Source organism: Mus musculus, chromosome 7 (genome assembly GCF_000001635.26).
Source record: "Mus musculus strain C57BL/6J chromosome 7, GRCm38.p6 C57BL/6J".
In the NCBI taxonomy this organism is placed as follows: domain Eukaryota; kingdom Metazoa; phylum Chordata; class Mammalia; order Rodentia; family Muridae; genus Mus; species Mus musculus.
Genome location: NC_000073.6, coordinates 30,816,717 through 30,831,800, shown reverse-complemented (window position 1 = coordinate 30,831,800; position 15,084 = coordinate 30,816,717). Strand labels below are relative to the sequence as shown.

Below are 15,084 nucleotides of genomic sequence, written 5' to 3'. Positions count from 1 at the left end.
GACACGAGGTGGGACTTGAACCCACAATCTCAGAACCGTAAAACCAAGGCACAAGGTGGGACTCGAACCCACAATCTCAGAACCGTAAAACCAAGACACGAGGTGGGACTCGAACCCACAATCTCAGAACCGTAAAACCAAGGCACAAGGTGGGTCTCGAACCCACGATTGATCTCAGAACTGAAAAACTAAGACACAAATTCACTTAGACAACTAGCCACACTTAGACAACAGACACGAACCCACGATCTCAGAACTGTAAAACCAAGACACGAGGTGGGACTCGAACCCACAATCTCAGAACTGAAAAACTAAGACACAAATTCAGCGGTGCCACACTTAGACAACAGACAACATGTAAGATGCACACAAACAAACGTACCTCCAAGGGGTCTTTCGGGGTTCCTGGGTGTCACACAGATCTCACTGGGGACTCCAAATGAAAGAATCTAGTGGGGAAACCCCCACTCAATTCCCGATTCGGCATGCTCCCAAGGATCACGAACAAACAGACCATCTTGATGTAAAAACATGAGGCAGTTTAATGGCAGAGCTCCGGGTCGAAACGTATCTCACGCAGGAGACAGTGGTTTGGACTACAAGGCTTGGAAGCTAGGGGTTTTTATAGAAAAGGGGCTGGGGCTGGGGCTGGGGCTGGGGTTGGGGCTGGGGCTGGGGCTGGGGCTGGGGCTGGGGCTGGGGCTGGGGCTGGGGCTGGGGCTGGGGCTGGGGCTGGAGGAAGAATTGGCGCGGTTTCACATGATTGGTTCATTCAAACATCAGCAGCCTGTTAACATTTAACTTAGGTCAGAAGGGCGGGAGATAGGGAGGTGCTGGGCCAGTCTGGCATGTCATTCTCTTTATCTTTATGGCCAAGGAGCCTCAGGAATGTCTTAACGACCCTGCCCAGGCATGTCCTGGCCTGTTCTACTATGTTCTCAGCCCCAGGTTTCAAAGCTTGCAAACAACTCTTTGGGCTATTTGACATAAATTACATGAATCACAGGTCTCAAGTTTTATTTTCTTTCAGTAGTACATGCCTTTAATTCTAGGAGACAGAGGCAAGCAGATCTCTAATTTCAAGGCCAGTCTGGGACAGAGCAAGTTCCAAATCCAGGCGTGATGGCACACACCTTTATACCTTCTACTGGAGGCCTACCTAAACAACAGAAAGAGGAAGTGTTTGCTCTTTTTCATCTGCTTGCACTTACCTGCTAGCACATCAGTTAGAACCGACTTATTCAGGATTCCAACTTACACAGAAACACCCAGTCTCGTGGGATTGAGCAACTACTAGATTGTTGGACTTCCCATCCACAGCTACCTGTTGTTGGGTTAGTTGACTACAGACTATAAGTCATTCAAATAAATTCCATATATATATATATATATATATATATACACATTCCATAAGTTCTGTGACTCTAGAGAACCCTAATACAATCCTTATCCCTTCCAAACCCCAACAGTAGTAGGATAGACAGAAGGTTAGACAGGAAGGGGGCACAGACCTCTTTAGACGGCTTCCTACTGCTTAGGGATGTCAGGTTCCTGGGGAAAAGCCCAATCTTCATCATCAGAACATCTCCAACTTCTTCTCATCTCTTTGCTCAAACCACTTGACAAACCACAGCAGCAGGAACCGGCAGCAGCCTCCTCTGAGAGTGCACCCTAGGCCCCTCCTGGAGTTCTCCAATTTACACCCTCTCAAAAGTTCCCAGAAGTCCAAACGTAAATGTTCTGCTGCTGGGCAAAAATCACACCTCTCCTAGCTCATGGCATAAATCAGTCACCTGCTGTGAAGCAGCCCCATAGCCCACACCTGGGATTAAAGCAAAAACATATTCACATAACATAACTGGTTTTCATACTATAACTGGGGTTTTTCGTTTGTTTGTTTGTTTTATTTTTTAGGGAACCAAAATTCTCACTTCACACCGCAGCTAATTCTAATGCTCCAGTGAGCGTGGCCACACTACCTAAGTTGTCACCAAGCGGAGAGGTAAGATGCTGCATTCCTGTGATGCAGCAGTGAAGGCCTAAAACCAGTCTCCCCATTCCACACAGAGCCTTCAGTGCAGTTCTGGGTTAGTGACGTCACTTAACACTGCAACCAACCAAATAACCACCATGAGAGACACCCAGAGGGAGGACAGGCTTACCTTGGCTCACAGACTCAGGGAATTACCATACATCATGGTGGGAAGGGCTCTGTGTTTATGGGAACCTGCTGAGGAAGCTCCTCCCTGAAGGTGAGGGCCCTAGAGAAGACACCAAGGCTTATGCCCCCTTCCAGGCCCCCTCAAAGGGCCACAATCTCACTAAATAGCAACAGCAGCTGGGGTCCAAGTTCGGAGGCTGCCACAGACCCTTTTGGTCCCTTGTCTGCGTGGAACGGGTCTCTAGTGCAGGTGGACAAGCAGTCGGCGGGAATTGACAGACAGACTCGACACAAGGGAGTGTGGATCTGAATGTAATTTGTCAAATCGAGCATCAAACTTTTTATACAGAAGAAAATAGGGAAGTTGGGTGACAAGGTACAAAGAGGTTACTGGATTCTTACACAAAACAGAGGAATGCAAACAGGGAAGAACTGGCAGGAACCAACTGGGGTAAAACTCAATGTTAACAACTGGGATAAAAAACAGCTCCACCTAAGGTTCACTTAATCTTAGAAGCCAGGGGCTTGTGCCCTTGCCATAGTTCCTACTCTAGTCTATTGTATAGTTCACCTTCCCCCAGGCCATTGTAAATTCTTGTGTATGGGTGTAACTCAACTATCTATAGTTCTAAGTATCTACTCTGGTTCCTCTTTAGGTCACAAACTTCCTTCTTCCTAGATAATGGTAAATTTCTGTGTAGGGCAGTGACTTAGCTATCCAGGCCCAAGGTTGGATCAAGGACTGCCTAGAAACTAACTTAGCTATATGTCAAAATATCAATCCTTAGGAGCACTTGTAATAAAGCAATATTAAGGGAAAGCACACAGATCCGTTTGCCAACTAAAGCAAGGACATTGGAGCATTCTTTATACAGGATGCCATGATTCCAGGAGACTATAAATTTCTGTGAACTTTTCTCCTCGGGACAGTGCCCAGGTTTTCAGGGCCTGTCACGCTTGTCACTACTGGAGTGGATGTAGCAGGAGGCTGCATTATCGGAGTAGGGGAGTGATGGGGTTGGGGGTGGGTAGGGGGGGTGGGGGTGGGGCAGTGGGGTTGCATTTCACCTATATCAGTGATCCTGGATCCTCAGCACCAAGCCTTTTACCTATCTGTGACTTGGATTTTTGTAACGAAATGGGAATAAAGGACAAAGCGAAAAGTGCAGGCCCTGGGCTACTTTTGCTTGTTCGTCTGTGGGAAAGCGCTCATGCGTGGGCTAGCCCAGAGTTCACTGTCAATGGAGAGACATCTGGATGCCTGGTGCAGGCACGGGTCCTAGATAGAGTTTTAGTTTTCCCTAAGGATGAAAGTCCTTCCAGAGGAGCCTACCTTACCCCACCTCAATACTGACAGGAAGCGTTGACAAGTCCCAAGGATAAACGGGTGCCTGCTGAATATTCCATTGGTCAATCTGTACGGTAGTCTCATGCCATTTTCCCAGGCTGACGTTGATCCCCTGGGCTTACACCAACCTCCTGCCTCAGCTTTCTGAGTATCTGGGAGTTGTACATCGCCACAGTCTGCCCCATCTTATATATGGGACTCGAGCATCTGTGAAGTTTGAGGTCTTCAGGGATTCTTGGGACCAGGCCTTCCGGAACACCAAAGAACAAGTGCATTCACTGTGGCATATACATCATACACATATTTGTGTTCTCACACAGACACATGATTATATGTGCATGTATATGTACACACATGTACAGACAAATCCATGCTCACTCTGGCCTCATGGCAACCCTACTATATAAGTGGATTGTCACCCCCATTCCACAGGGGAGAAACTGAGGCTGGAGAACATGAGCTAGCCTGCCCAAGGTTATGAAGCCACCCAGGTTCCAGCCTCCAAGCTGGATAACTCAGTCTTGGGAATCCGCTTTAGGTTGGGTAACTTGACAGAGCCACCCGAGAGCTGGTAACCAAGCCTCGAGTCCAGCTGCTCTGACTCCTCAACCTGCATATGGTCTGTATGAGAGTGGCCCCCACAGGCTCATAGATTTGAATGCTTGTCCCTGTTTGGTGGAACTGTTTGGGAAGGTTGGGTGGGTGTGGCCTCATTGGAGACTCGTGTCGTGGGTGTGGGCATAGAATCTTGCTAAATTGTCCAGGCTGGTCTCAAACTTAGATCTTGCCACCTCACCCTTCCTAGCAGATGGGATTAGATAGATACAGACCCCAGGTCCCACTACCTTCTGTTCTTAGTCAGGGCTGGGAAACACACCAGGGATCAATATATAAATATTTCTGGGCTGGTGAGATGGCTCAGCTGGTAGAAGTGCTTGATACCAAGACTACCAACCTGAATTAGACCCCTGAGACCCACATAGTGGAGAGTGAGAAAGAACTGAGAAGAGAGAGAGTGTGTGTGTGTGTGTGTGTGTGTGTGTGTGTAAGTATTTTTGGGTCTAAGAGATGGCTCAGGAGGTAAAGGTGCTTGAATCCAAGCTAGACAACCTAGCTTTGATCCCCTAGGACTGACCAAGAGATATGATAAAACAGGGCTGCCTCTGGCAAGTTGACCTCTGACCTCCACAGTACACAGGCACATTCCCTCCATGCTCTCAAATACAAATAAATAAAATCCCCTAATACTATGTAGGCTGGTGGTGTGGCTCTGTGGCTGAGCACTTTTGAAGTACTCAGGAGGCCCCGAGTTCAAGTCCCAGCAATGCAAAATTAAAGAAAACCTCATGTGCAGGGATGGAGAAGTCAGTTTGTAGAATGGCTTCCAGCAGCTGCAGGGAAGATATGTACACTGGATAGGGAGGGGTGGAACCCGTCATAGAGGCGAGAGGTTTCTCGGTTTTAACAGACCAGAGGCTTGTAAAAAAAAAAAAAAAAGAAGAAGAAGAAGAAGAAGAAGAAGAAGAAGAAGAAGAAGAAGGCGGAGAGGCTGACCTGGAAATCAGTAAGAACCCCGCCCCGCCCCGCCCCGCCCCGCCCCACACCTCAATTTGGATTTTTCCTTCTCCACCTGCACCTCCCAATCCTTCCTGGTTTTCCAGGCTTACCAGCTGGACAGGAGCAGACCAGAACACAGGAACAGCAGCCAAGGTTGCCAAGGTGGTAACTGGTAGAAAGGCACCAGCACAAGTTGGAAGGTCACGGGACCTGCTGAGGCTTGACCTCTGTCGAAGTGTTGAGAATCTGGGCCTGTGGTCTCCCTGTATAGGCAACAGTGGGTAGAGAAGGAGGCAGAACTCAGTGGTAGGGGTGGGGTGGGGTGGGATGGGATGGGGTGGGATGGGGGTGGGGGTGTGCTTCTGTCCCAGATATTTTCTTGACAAGAAGTCTGTGGCTGTCTTAGTCAGGGTCTCTATTCCTGCACAAACATCATGACCAAGAAGCAAGCTGGGGAGGAAAGGGTTTATTCGGCTTACACTTCCATGCTGCTGTTCATCACCAAAGGAAGTCAGGACTGGAACTCAGGCAGGTCAGGAAGCAGGAGCTGATGCAGAGGCCATGGAGGGATGTTCCTTATTAGCTTGCCTCCCCTGGCTTGCTCAGCCTGCTCTCTTATAGAACCCAAGACTACCAGCCCAGAGATGGTCCCACCCACAAGGGGCCTTTCCCCCTTGATCACTAACTGAGAAAATGCCTTAGAGTTGGGTCTCATGGAGGCATTTCCTCAACTGAAGCTCCTTTCTCTGTGATAACCCCAGCTTTGTCAAGTTGACACAAAACTAGCCAGTACAGTGGCATTCATTCAAATCCAGAGATGTGAAAAGCTATAGAAAAAAATAGAAGTGAGACAGATGAGAAACCCAAATGTGCTGTCAGTCAAAAGATACAGGGAAGCGGGGAGAGATGGCTCTGGAAAGTTGACCTCTGACCTTCACAGGCACACTGGAACATTCCTTCCATGGCCCTTTCTCCTTATAGCGTATGTAAGCAGTTAAGACTGCTTACTTGAGAGTTACTCTTAGACAAGCCAACCTGCACATCAGGCTCTGAGACAAGCTGAACTAGGTTGAAGAAGCTCAGACCAAGCATCCTGGAAGAAGCAGAGACCAGCTGTGGTGGTTGAATGGGAATGGTTCATATATATTTAAATGTTTAGCCATCAGGAATTGGCGTTATTTGAGAAGGATTTTGAGAAGGATTCGTAGGTATGGCCTTGTTGGAGTAGGTATATCTTTGCTGGAGGAAGTATGTCTCTGGAAAATGGGCTTTGAAGTTTCAGAAGCCAGGCCCAGTATTTCTCTCTGTTTGTGGATCACAACATAGCTCTCAACTACTTTGGTCCATCATAAGTTCCCTATTTGAGGTTCACATCTCCCCAAGAATAGTGTCACACAGCTTAAGTGCACAGCCACTTTCTGTTATACAACATATTTGAAGCCAGCTTTGGCTACAAGAAACTCTGCTTTAAAAAAAAAAAAAGTGTCACGCTAAGTTTAATCCCAGGGAGGCAGATCTCTTGAATCTGAAGCCAGCCTGGTCTACACAGTGAGTTCCAGGACAGCCAGGGCTACACAGAGAAACCCTGTCTTTAAAACCAAGAACCAGATTGTTCATGCCTTTAACTTGAGCACTCAGGAGGCAGAAGAAAGCTGGTCTCTAAGTTCAAGGCCAACCTGGTCTACAGAGTGAAGTCCAGGACAGCTAACGATAAGCAGAAAAAACACTGTCTCAAAAAAAAAAAAAACAAAAACAAAAACAAAACAAAACTGTTGCGGCCGACCAGCAGCTCGCAACGAACGGTTCAAATGAGATGACACTCAGTTATGAAGGAACGGGGAGGGGACCCGATTCCCGCCAAATAATCTCGGAGTCCAGTAGCAGGGTGAGCACGTGTGTGGCTTCAAACAGCAAAGCGGCCCTGTCCAGCAGTGGGCGTGGCAGAACGAATGAGCAGGAAGCTCCACCCCTGAGCAAGCAGGTTTCAGGCTGGGGGAGGGGAGACTACACAAAACAACAAACAAAACAACAACAAAAATTTTTAAAAGAAAGGAAGAAAGAACCAGCACTTGGATTTCTGGGAGCCATCAGTGAGCGCTGTAGAGGGCAGTGTCCTGAGGAAGCAGAGTGGCCAGGTCTCCTCTGAGGAAAGCCTTGTCACCCCAGCACTGGGGCCACTGAGCTAGAAGGCTCAACCTGTTACATAGTAACAGGGAGAGTAGTGTCAGGTTTTTTTTTTGTCATGATTATGACAAGTGCCCTTTGACCTTCCCTTGGATGGACTGTCGAAAGCCCTCTGGCGTGGTTAGTTTTATGTCAACTTAACACAAGCTAGAGTCATTTGGGAAGAGGGGGATCTCAATTGAGAAAATGCCCCCATCAGATTGAATTACAGGCAATTCTACATTTTTTTCAATTAATAATTGTGTGTGGCGCCACCCTTTGGCTGGTGGTTCTGGGTTGGGTAATTAAGCTTATTGAGCAAACTCTGAGGTACCGCTAGTGAGCAACATTCCTCCACAGTGTCTGCTTCAGTTCTTGCCCTGAGTTCCAGGCCTGCCTTCCCTCAATGGTGGACAGTTGAACATAACATGGCATAAGCCCTTTTCTCTCCAACTTGCTTTTGGGCATGGTGTTTTAGCTTTATTAATAGAAACCCTAACTGAGCAACCCGATTCAGAGAAGTATCAAATCCCCCGATGTCATTCTTGGGGACTACCTGTCAGGTATCAGTGTCAGCACAGAGCGTGGGCCGTGAGCAGTAACGGAGATGGTGAGGCTGCCTGACCTGCCTCACAGCCATGCTCACAGGGACCCATGGAGACTTGGGCAGCCAGAGGCTAGCAAGGTTCCTGGTCACGTGGGAAGGATCCGTCTTTGTGAGATTAAGCAAACAAAGAAATGAGTTGATTCAGGGACGTAGCACCCGCGGGTGCTCCTGCTGTTGCTCTGATTCCCGTGGGAACTCTGGCCATGTAGCCGATGGAAGGAAGAGGTGGCCGAGAGAAGGAGGGAGTCGGAGCAGGCAGCGGACGGACGCGGGTTAGGGAGTGTGACATGTGGAACATCCCAGGAACACATGTGATGGCTGGAGCTCCAGCTTCATTTTGGTTGGACCGTGAAGACATGGGCTGCCCTGGGACTCGTCAAGGAACTTTGAAAATCATCCAACTCAAGAGACAGGGTCTTGCTATGTAGCCCAGACCAGCTGCAAACTCGGGATGCTTCAGCCTGCACTCCTGAGTGCTGGGATTACAGGTGTGTGCCATAATGCTTCACATCTACTACCCCCTTCCCAGGCATCTCTGACCCCAGCCCAGGGCAACATCTCTGACCCCATCTTGCCTCCACTGCTTTGACACCTGCCTCTGTGGGCCTGGGCTCATGCCTGGACCAGCACTGAAGCACACAGCAGGTTCACATCCTGCCACCACCTGCTATGTGGGCATTATCGCTTTGATTTTGGAGCCCCAGGCCCCTATATTACACTGTTGTGGATGATTGGATTCCTATATTATGAAATAGTGTCATGTCTCAATTCTGCCCAATTACAGCAGCTAGGGTGCCGCCTAACATGATGATGGGTCTAATTGTGTGTCTCAGAGGCAACGCTGACAGCTGTTTTAGGCCTTGATTTAAATCTCATGCCAGGAAGGACTCCCAGGGCCATAGAACCCGAGGTCCATGCGGCTGTTGGCTCTGGCTTTTGTGCTGAGGGCTTCCTCTGTAAATCCCATGAGCCTGAAAAGTGATGTCTTGCTATAGGTGACACAGTGTTGTCACAGAGGGAAGCATAAGGGGACAGGCAGAAAACAAGGGATTGTTCTGTTTCTCCAGCCTGGCTTTCCAATAAGCTTCTACTTTGAGGTTAAATCTGAGTTTTCATGAATATTTATTTAAAAAATCATGAACACAAAACCACACTAGCAAGGAACAGCAGGTTTCCTCCTTAATTCTCCTGTGCTATGTATGGTGTGAATCTGAAATGTCTCCTGCAGGCTCCTGTTTCTACTGCTGGGTCCCCAGCTGCCTGAGGACTATTTTGAAAGCTATGGAGATTTTAGAAGGTTGGGCCTGGCTAGTATAAGTAGGTTACTAGGGGAAGGCCTTTGGAAGTTTTAAACAACCCACTCTGGTCTGAGGACAGTGAGGGGCTGGGGGCGTGGCTCAGTGGTAGAGCCCCTGCCTAGAATTCCCCCGTGAGGGGGCTGGGGCATGGCTAGAATTCAAATGACTCTAGAACCCATCTCTAATACTAGAAAAAGAAAGACAAAAGGGAGGGACAGAGGGAGAAAGGAAGAATGGGGAAGGAGTGGAGAAGGCAACATGTTCTTGCCCTTGTTTTCTCACGTATATGTTTTGGGGGATTTTTCTTTAATATATATAAGTGTTTTGTCTGCATACAGCATGTATGATCAGTGTAAATGGAGGTCAGAAGAGACCGTCCAATTTCCTGAAACTAGACATTGTGAGCCGCCATGCCGTGTGGATGCTGGGAACTGAACTCAGGTCCTCTGCAAGAGCAACCAATGCTCCTAACCACTGAGACATCTCTCCAGCCCTGTGGAGGCCTTGGGAAGACTGGCTAACTCGTAGGTAACTAAACAGGTCAGAGGAGAGGACATAGAGAAACCAAGGGGTGGGAGAGAAGAGGAGGAGGAAGGGGAGGATGCAGAGCGTGCAGCTCTTCTGAGAGCAGCCACAGGGGACCCCTTACAGAGAGTGAACCTCCCTGCCTGTCATCTGTAGCCTAGCTGGCCTTAGCCTGTAGAGTAGTTAGGATTCAGGCCTATGTATGGCCCCACTCCTAACTTTCACCTTCTAGGAAGGTGTCAGAGGCTTGAGGGAAGCACCAGGGGCCCTGACCCTGATGCCTCATGCCTCCAGCCTCACTGGATGGCCCTGGATGTGCAGTGCAGTTAGGATTCCCATGCTCGCTTGCAGAAGGAAAGGAAAGTTCATAAAATCTGATCTGACCCAAAGTTCCCAGTGCAGAGACTTGGATGGCAGCCCGCAGCAGGCCAACTGTGCACCAAAAAACAAGACACAAGCTAGGGAAAGCCAGTCTGTCTCAACAAGGCCGAAGGAAACTTGGGGTGGACACCAGGAGACCACAAAGAAGTTAGACAAGGGAGGAATCACAGGAAACGGGAAGCCTCGTTCTGAGAATGACATTGACCTTCTAGACATTGCTCTGAAGAAGCCAATCAGAAGACAGAAAAGGAGCTGACAGGGGTAGGGGGTGAGGGTGGGAGCGGGTGGAGAGGCAGGTGGGAGGATAGGAGGGGGGCAGTGTCTCAGGGTTTGGGGGCAGGGAGACAGGAAGTAGGGTCAGAAAAATCTGTCAAAATCGGAATAGAACAGATCTCCAGGGAGAGGACAGAGCCGCAGCACCCCCCCGCCCCCCACCCCCACCCCCCCTTTGGGTTTGAGAGGAAATACTGCTCAGTTACTGACCTGCCTCTTTCTCTCTGGTCATGTGACCCATGCTAGTATAAGATCTTCCCACCAACCAAGTTCCTTATGATTTTTGGCTCCCCCTCCTTTTTCTGTATGAAATTGGCTGCAATAATTGCTAAAACTCCTCTTGCACCAGGAACCCCCAAGAAACATTCTCTCTGAAACCAGGCAAGGCAAGCCAGTGTGGTGTGTGCACGCAGGGGAGAGGATCTGAGGAGCAGCTGTGGGGTGAGGAGGAGGCTGCAGGATGTCTGTCAGAACACAGACCCGGAGGCTGAGGGTGGAGGTGGGTGTAAGGAACCATAGACCTTGAAATGAAAAGGACCGGGAGAGAGTGACTATTCGTTTGTAGCAAGAGTTACTAACCAAGTGGAAACAAAGTCACCTCCTGTAGAGGAGGAGTCCTGGATACAGTCAAAGCACCAAGCTTAAGCCAGCCACCTGTGCTCTCTGGGCTGTGTATCTAAAATTTGGAGGTTGGGGGGGACAAGCCATAGAGCAAGGAACTGGCTACCCTAGCTCCCCGGTTTTGGTAGGTTCCACAGCACTGGACCAGAGGAGAACCAGGTAGAAGAAACCCCTGAACTTGCCCAAGGAGGTAAGCTGACAGGTTGGGAGGCTGGGGAGGTGGCAGGGGGTGGGCACCTGAAGCTGAGGAGAGCGAGGGTTAGCAGGGTTGGTTTGCCTTCTGGAAGTTTCCTTTTTCTCCCGAGACACACACCTACCTGATCTTTCCCAGCTTCTATGGCTGCCTTCCCCTCTCTCCCACCAGGCTTTAGCCCCCAGCCACAGTCAGCAGCAAGAAAGGGAACCGATCACAGCTACTTCCTATTACCTGTGAGGCTACAGAGGAAAGGGGCCCTAGAAAGCAGAGGGGAAATTCCCGTGGGAAGTCAACTTGGTCTCCCCCAGAGACACAGGATGGCAAACGTAATAACTGCAGCTTAATATCCCGCCCAAGGCTAAGTCAATAATTGCTCTGGGCAGTTCTGGCAGGTGGCTTGAGCAAGCGGTGGTGAAGAGCAGACAGCTTTGGACTGAGGACAGGAGAGAACCAGAGAGGATGTGAGCAGTCAGAACTCTCCGGAAAGAGGGTCTGCAGGCTGTGTGCACTGCAGGTGGGGAGCTCTTGACCCTACACCTTTCCCCCCATCTTCCAGAATGACCCCAGACTGGCACAGTTCCTTGATCCTCACGGCCTACATCCTCATCTTTCTTACTGGGCTCCCTGCCAACCTGCTGGCCCTGCGGGCCTTCATGGGCCGGGTTCGCCAGCCTCAGCCTGCCCCTGTGCACATCCTCCTGCTTAATCTGACCCTGGCGGACTTGCTCCTGTTGCTGCTGCTGCCCTTCCGGATCGTGGAAGCAGCATCCAACTTCCGCTGGTACCTACCAAAGATCGTGTGCGCGCTGACAGGCTTCGGCTTCTACAGCAGCATCTACTGCAGCACGTGGCTGCTGGCGGGCATCAGCATGGAACGCTACCTGGGAGTGGCCTTCCCGGTGCAGTACAAGTTATCCCGCCGGCCACTGTATGGAGTGATCGCTGCTCTGGTGGCCTGGATCATGTCCTTTGGCCACTGCACCATCGTCATCATCGTTCAGTACCTGAACTCAACTGAGCAGGTGGGCACTGAGAACCAAATAACCTGCTACGAGAACTTCACCCAAGAGCAGCTGGATGTGGTACTGCCCGTACGACTGGAGCTGTGCCTGGTCCTGTTTTTCGTTCCCATGGCAGTCACCATCTTCTGTTATTGGCGCTTCGTGTGGATCATGCTCACGCAGCCCCACGTTGGGGCTCAGAGGCGACGCCGGGCAGTGGGCCTGGCTGTTGTGACGCTTCTTAATTTCCTGGTGTGCTTTGGACCCTACAACATGTCCCACCTGGTGGGGTTCTACCTGAGGCAGAGCCCCTCGTGGCGGGTGGAGGCTGTGGTGTTCAGTTCCCTCAATGCCAGCCTGGATCCATTATTGTTCTACTTCTCCTCCTCCGTGGTGCGCAGAGCTTTTGGGAAAGGTTTGCTACTGATCCGCAATCCTGCCTCCTCTATGCTGGGCAGGGGAGCCAAAGAGACAGTGGAGGGGACCAAGATGGACAGGGGTGGAAGTCAAGCAGAAGGGGTACAGAGTTCTGAATTTGTCACCGAGTAGAGAGTCCCCCGGATCTTCCCGAGCATTTGGGTCACCCAGAAGTTGGTCTGGTTAGCAGAGCTCCTGAGACTTGGTAAAAGATAAAAGATTAAGAAAGAAAGAAAGAAAGAAAGAAAGAAAGAAAGAAAGAAAGAAAGAAAGAAAGAAAGAAAGAAAGACACCTCCACCCATCTGCCACTGCCCTCTCAGCTCAGCAGAACCACTTGACTGAATTTTCCTGCCCAGAGAAGCATAGCTCCAGGATACAAGAAGGAATGGCTACACCCTTACACTGTATTTTCACAGTGGGGTCAGGGGCTCAGAAGCAAGGTGACTAATAGGGGTGCAGTAATAAAAGTAATTTTTTTCCTCGAGCTTGGAAATGCCACCTAGAGACAGTGATCTGGCTGGTGATGCTGGAAAGAAGCCAATGGAAAAGATGGGGGGAGATGGGGGGAAGAAGAGGAATGCCGGGAAAGCTCTAAGCCACAGCCTTGAGGCAGGGGCTGAGGGCGGGCAACACACAGGGCTCCCATCTCTGGTGATCTTGGCCTTTCTATATCCGATTGAGCTGTCCTTTGTACATGTGCTCCGCTGATTTTCATATTTTGGTCTTGTCTCCACTGTTATGCCGGGATCTGGGTCACATGCTTATCCTCTGTGTCACCAGTCACTGGGTCTAGGAGATGTCTTGGTACCCGTCTGTCTGACATTGACAATGACCTGAAAGGAAGGATTAAAAAGAAAATCTGGTTTGGCAGGTAAAAATAAAGATTATGAAAGTCTGAAGCAAATGTTCACGGGTTTTGGCAGATACCTTCAAATGACAATACCGTGAGGGCCAAGGGGGTGAGGGCGCTGATAAGGTCCTGTTGGATATGGGTGAGTCCCACCTGGGACTGCTGATCCACCAGGCAGCTTTGAACCTGTTCCTTCCTGCTCAGAACCCACAGCTCTCTTGTATCAAGCCTCTCTCTCCAGAATGCAGATGGCTGCAGGCTTTTGCCTGCCCTGTGCCCTCTCCCCCTTCTTCATCCACCTGCCTAACTCATTTCCCCGCAAGGAGCCCAGTGACCTTCCTCCCTAAGGCAATTAATTCTCTAACATGCCCAGCACTGCAGAAGTTGAGACAGGAGGTTTGTGAGTTTGAAGCCAGCTACGGGCTACACAGGAAGACCCTGTCCTTTTAAAAAGTAAGTTAACTCAAAATCGTCAGAAAAGAAAAATTGTTGAGACAGAGTCTTCTGTAAGTGGCCGAGGTTGGCTTTGAATTCCCTGTGTAGCCAGGAGTGATCTTTAACTCATCCCCCTGTCTCTACCCTGCCCCCAAGGGTAGAATATAGGCACACCACCTTGACTGTCCTGGAAATAATATATTAAACCCAAGGGCCAATGAAATTGGTTCAGCTGGTAAAAGCACTCAGTTGTATAAATCTAACGACCTGATTTTGATTCTTGGAACCCACAATAGGTAGGATGTGTTGATGTTCACCTATAATCCAAGCTCTGCTGAAGCAATGGGCGGTAGAGACAGCGGCCAAGCTAAGCCTGGGCTACGAACATGGCAGAGACGAGAGATCTACCTACTCTTTACAAAGTGGAAGGAGAAAACAGACTCCAAAGTTGTCCTCTGACCTCCACATGCATCTCTATGGCACACATACACACAGGCACAAGCGCACACATGCATACACACACAATAAACTAAAAGCGTATTTATTTTTGAGGCAGGGTCTTACTGTGTAGCCTTAGCTAGTCATAAGTTCATTATATAGACCAGGTTGACCTCAGATTTGCGGAAACCCACCTATCTCTACCTCTTGAGGGCTGGGGTTAAATCATGACTTGTTAAAAGAAAATAATTTAAAAGCCAAGTATAGGCTGATGTGGCAGGAGAGAAACTCAGGCAGTGTTCTAGCTCTCAGTGAGTCTGAGGCATGGTAGCTTGGCAAATGAGCTCATCTGGGAGCGGTCGAAATGACTGGGTGGGTAAAGGCACTTAACTGCCAAAGCTGACGACCTGAGTTGGATCCCCAAAACCCACACCTTGGAAGGAGAGAACTGACTTGCACAGGTTGTTTTCTGACCTCCTCCTGTGTCCCATGGAATGTGTATACACAGTCAAGTGCACATGTAAACATACAAAACCAACCAGCATAAAATAATTTTAAAGCCCATTTGGTTTGGGCAGCATTAAAAGAAAGAATAAAAGTTAAATTGGCAACAGCACAGCACTGTCACTTAGGTCTGATCTGTAGCCTGCTCGGAACTGAGAGGCAATTAATTGTAAGCACAGTAACTCAGGGATTCAAGCGCCGTAAAATCGGGTAGGATGCTGAGGGCCGGAACATGCTTCAGAGTGTTAAACACACAACCTGCACAGATCAGAGTTTGGATCCATAGCACTCACACTCAAAGGTCAGCT

The 15,084-nt window shown here is 49.4% G+C and overlaps 1 protein-coding gene and 1 long non-coding RNA gene across 12 annotated transcripts; one reads left to right on the top strand and one right to left on the bottom strand.

Annotated features, from left to right (window-relative positions):
- Positions 1–1,485: 1,485 nt before the first annotated feature.
- On the bottom strand, positions 1,486–11,380 carry Gm32236. 2 transcript variants are annotated; one of them, XR_391241.3, is made up of 3 exons: positions 11,252–11,380; positions 5,177–5,329; positions 1,486–4,985 (listed from the first exon to the last, which is right to left on the bottom strand). It is a non-coding gene; the product is annotated as a predicted gene, 32236 (long non-coding RNA). The 2 variants fall into 2 exon arrangements; XR_881940.2 differs by having other exon boundaries at positions 1,486–3,756.
- Ffar2 (free fatty acid receptor 2) lies at positions 8,026–13,770 on the top strand. Of its 10 annotated transcripts, none has more exons than NM_146187.4 (3): positions 8,026–8,324; positions 11,063–11,124; positions 11,514–13,444. In NM_146187.4, exon 3 carries the CDS (start codon positions 11,688–11,690, stop codon positions 12,678–12,680), a length of 993 nt encoding a protein of 330 aa, NP_666299.1. In that variant the 5' UTR covers positions 8,026–8,324; positions 11,063–11,124; positions 11,514–11,687; the 3' UTR covers positions 12,681–13,444. The 10 variants fall into 10 exon arrangements, with proteins under 10 accessions (NP_666299.1, XP_011248856.1, XP_011248851.1 ...); XM_011250549.3 differs by lacking the exon at positions 8,026–8,324 and adding an exon at positions 10,134–10,301 and having other exon boundaries at positions 11,514–12,772; NM_001168509.1 differs by lacking the exon at positions 8,026–8,324 and adding an exon at positions 10,153–10,301 and having other exon boundaries at positions 11,687–13,444.
- Positions 13,771–15,084: the final 1,314 nt, after the last annotated feature.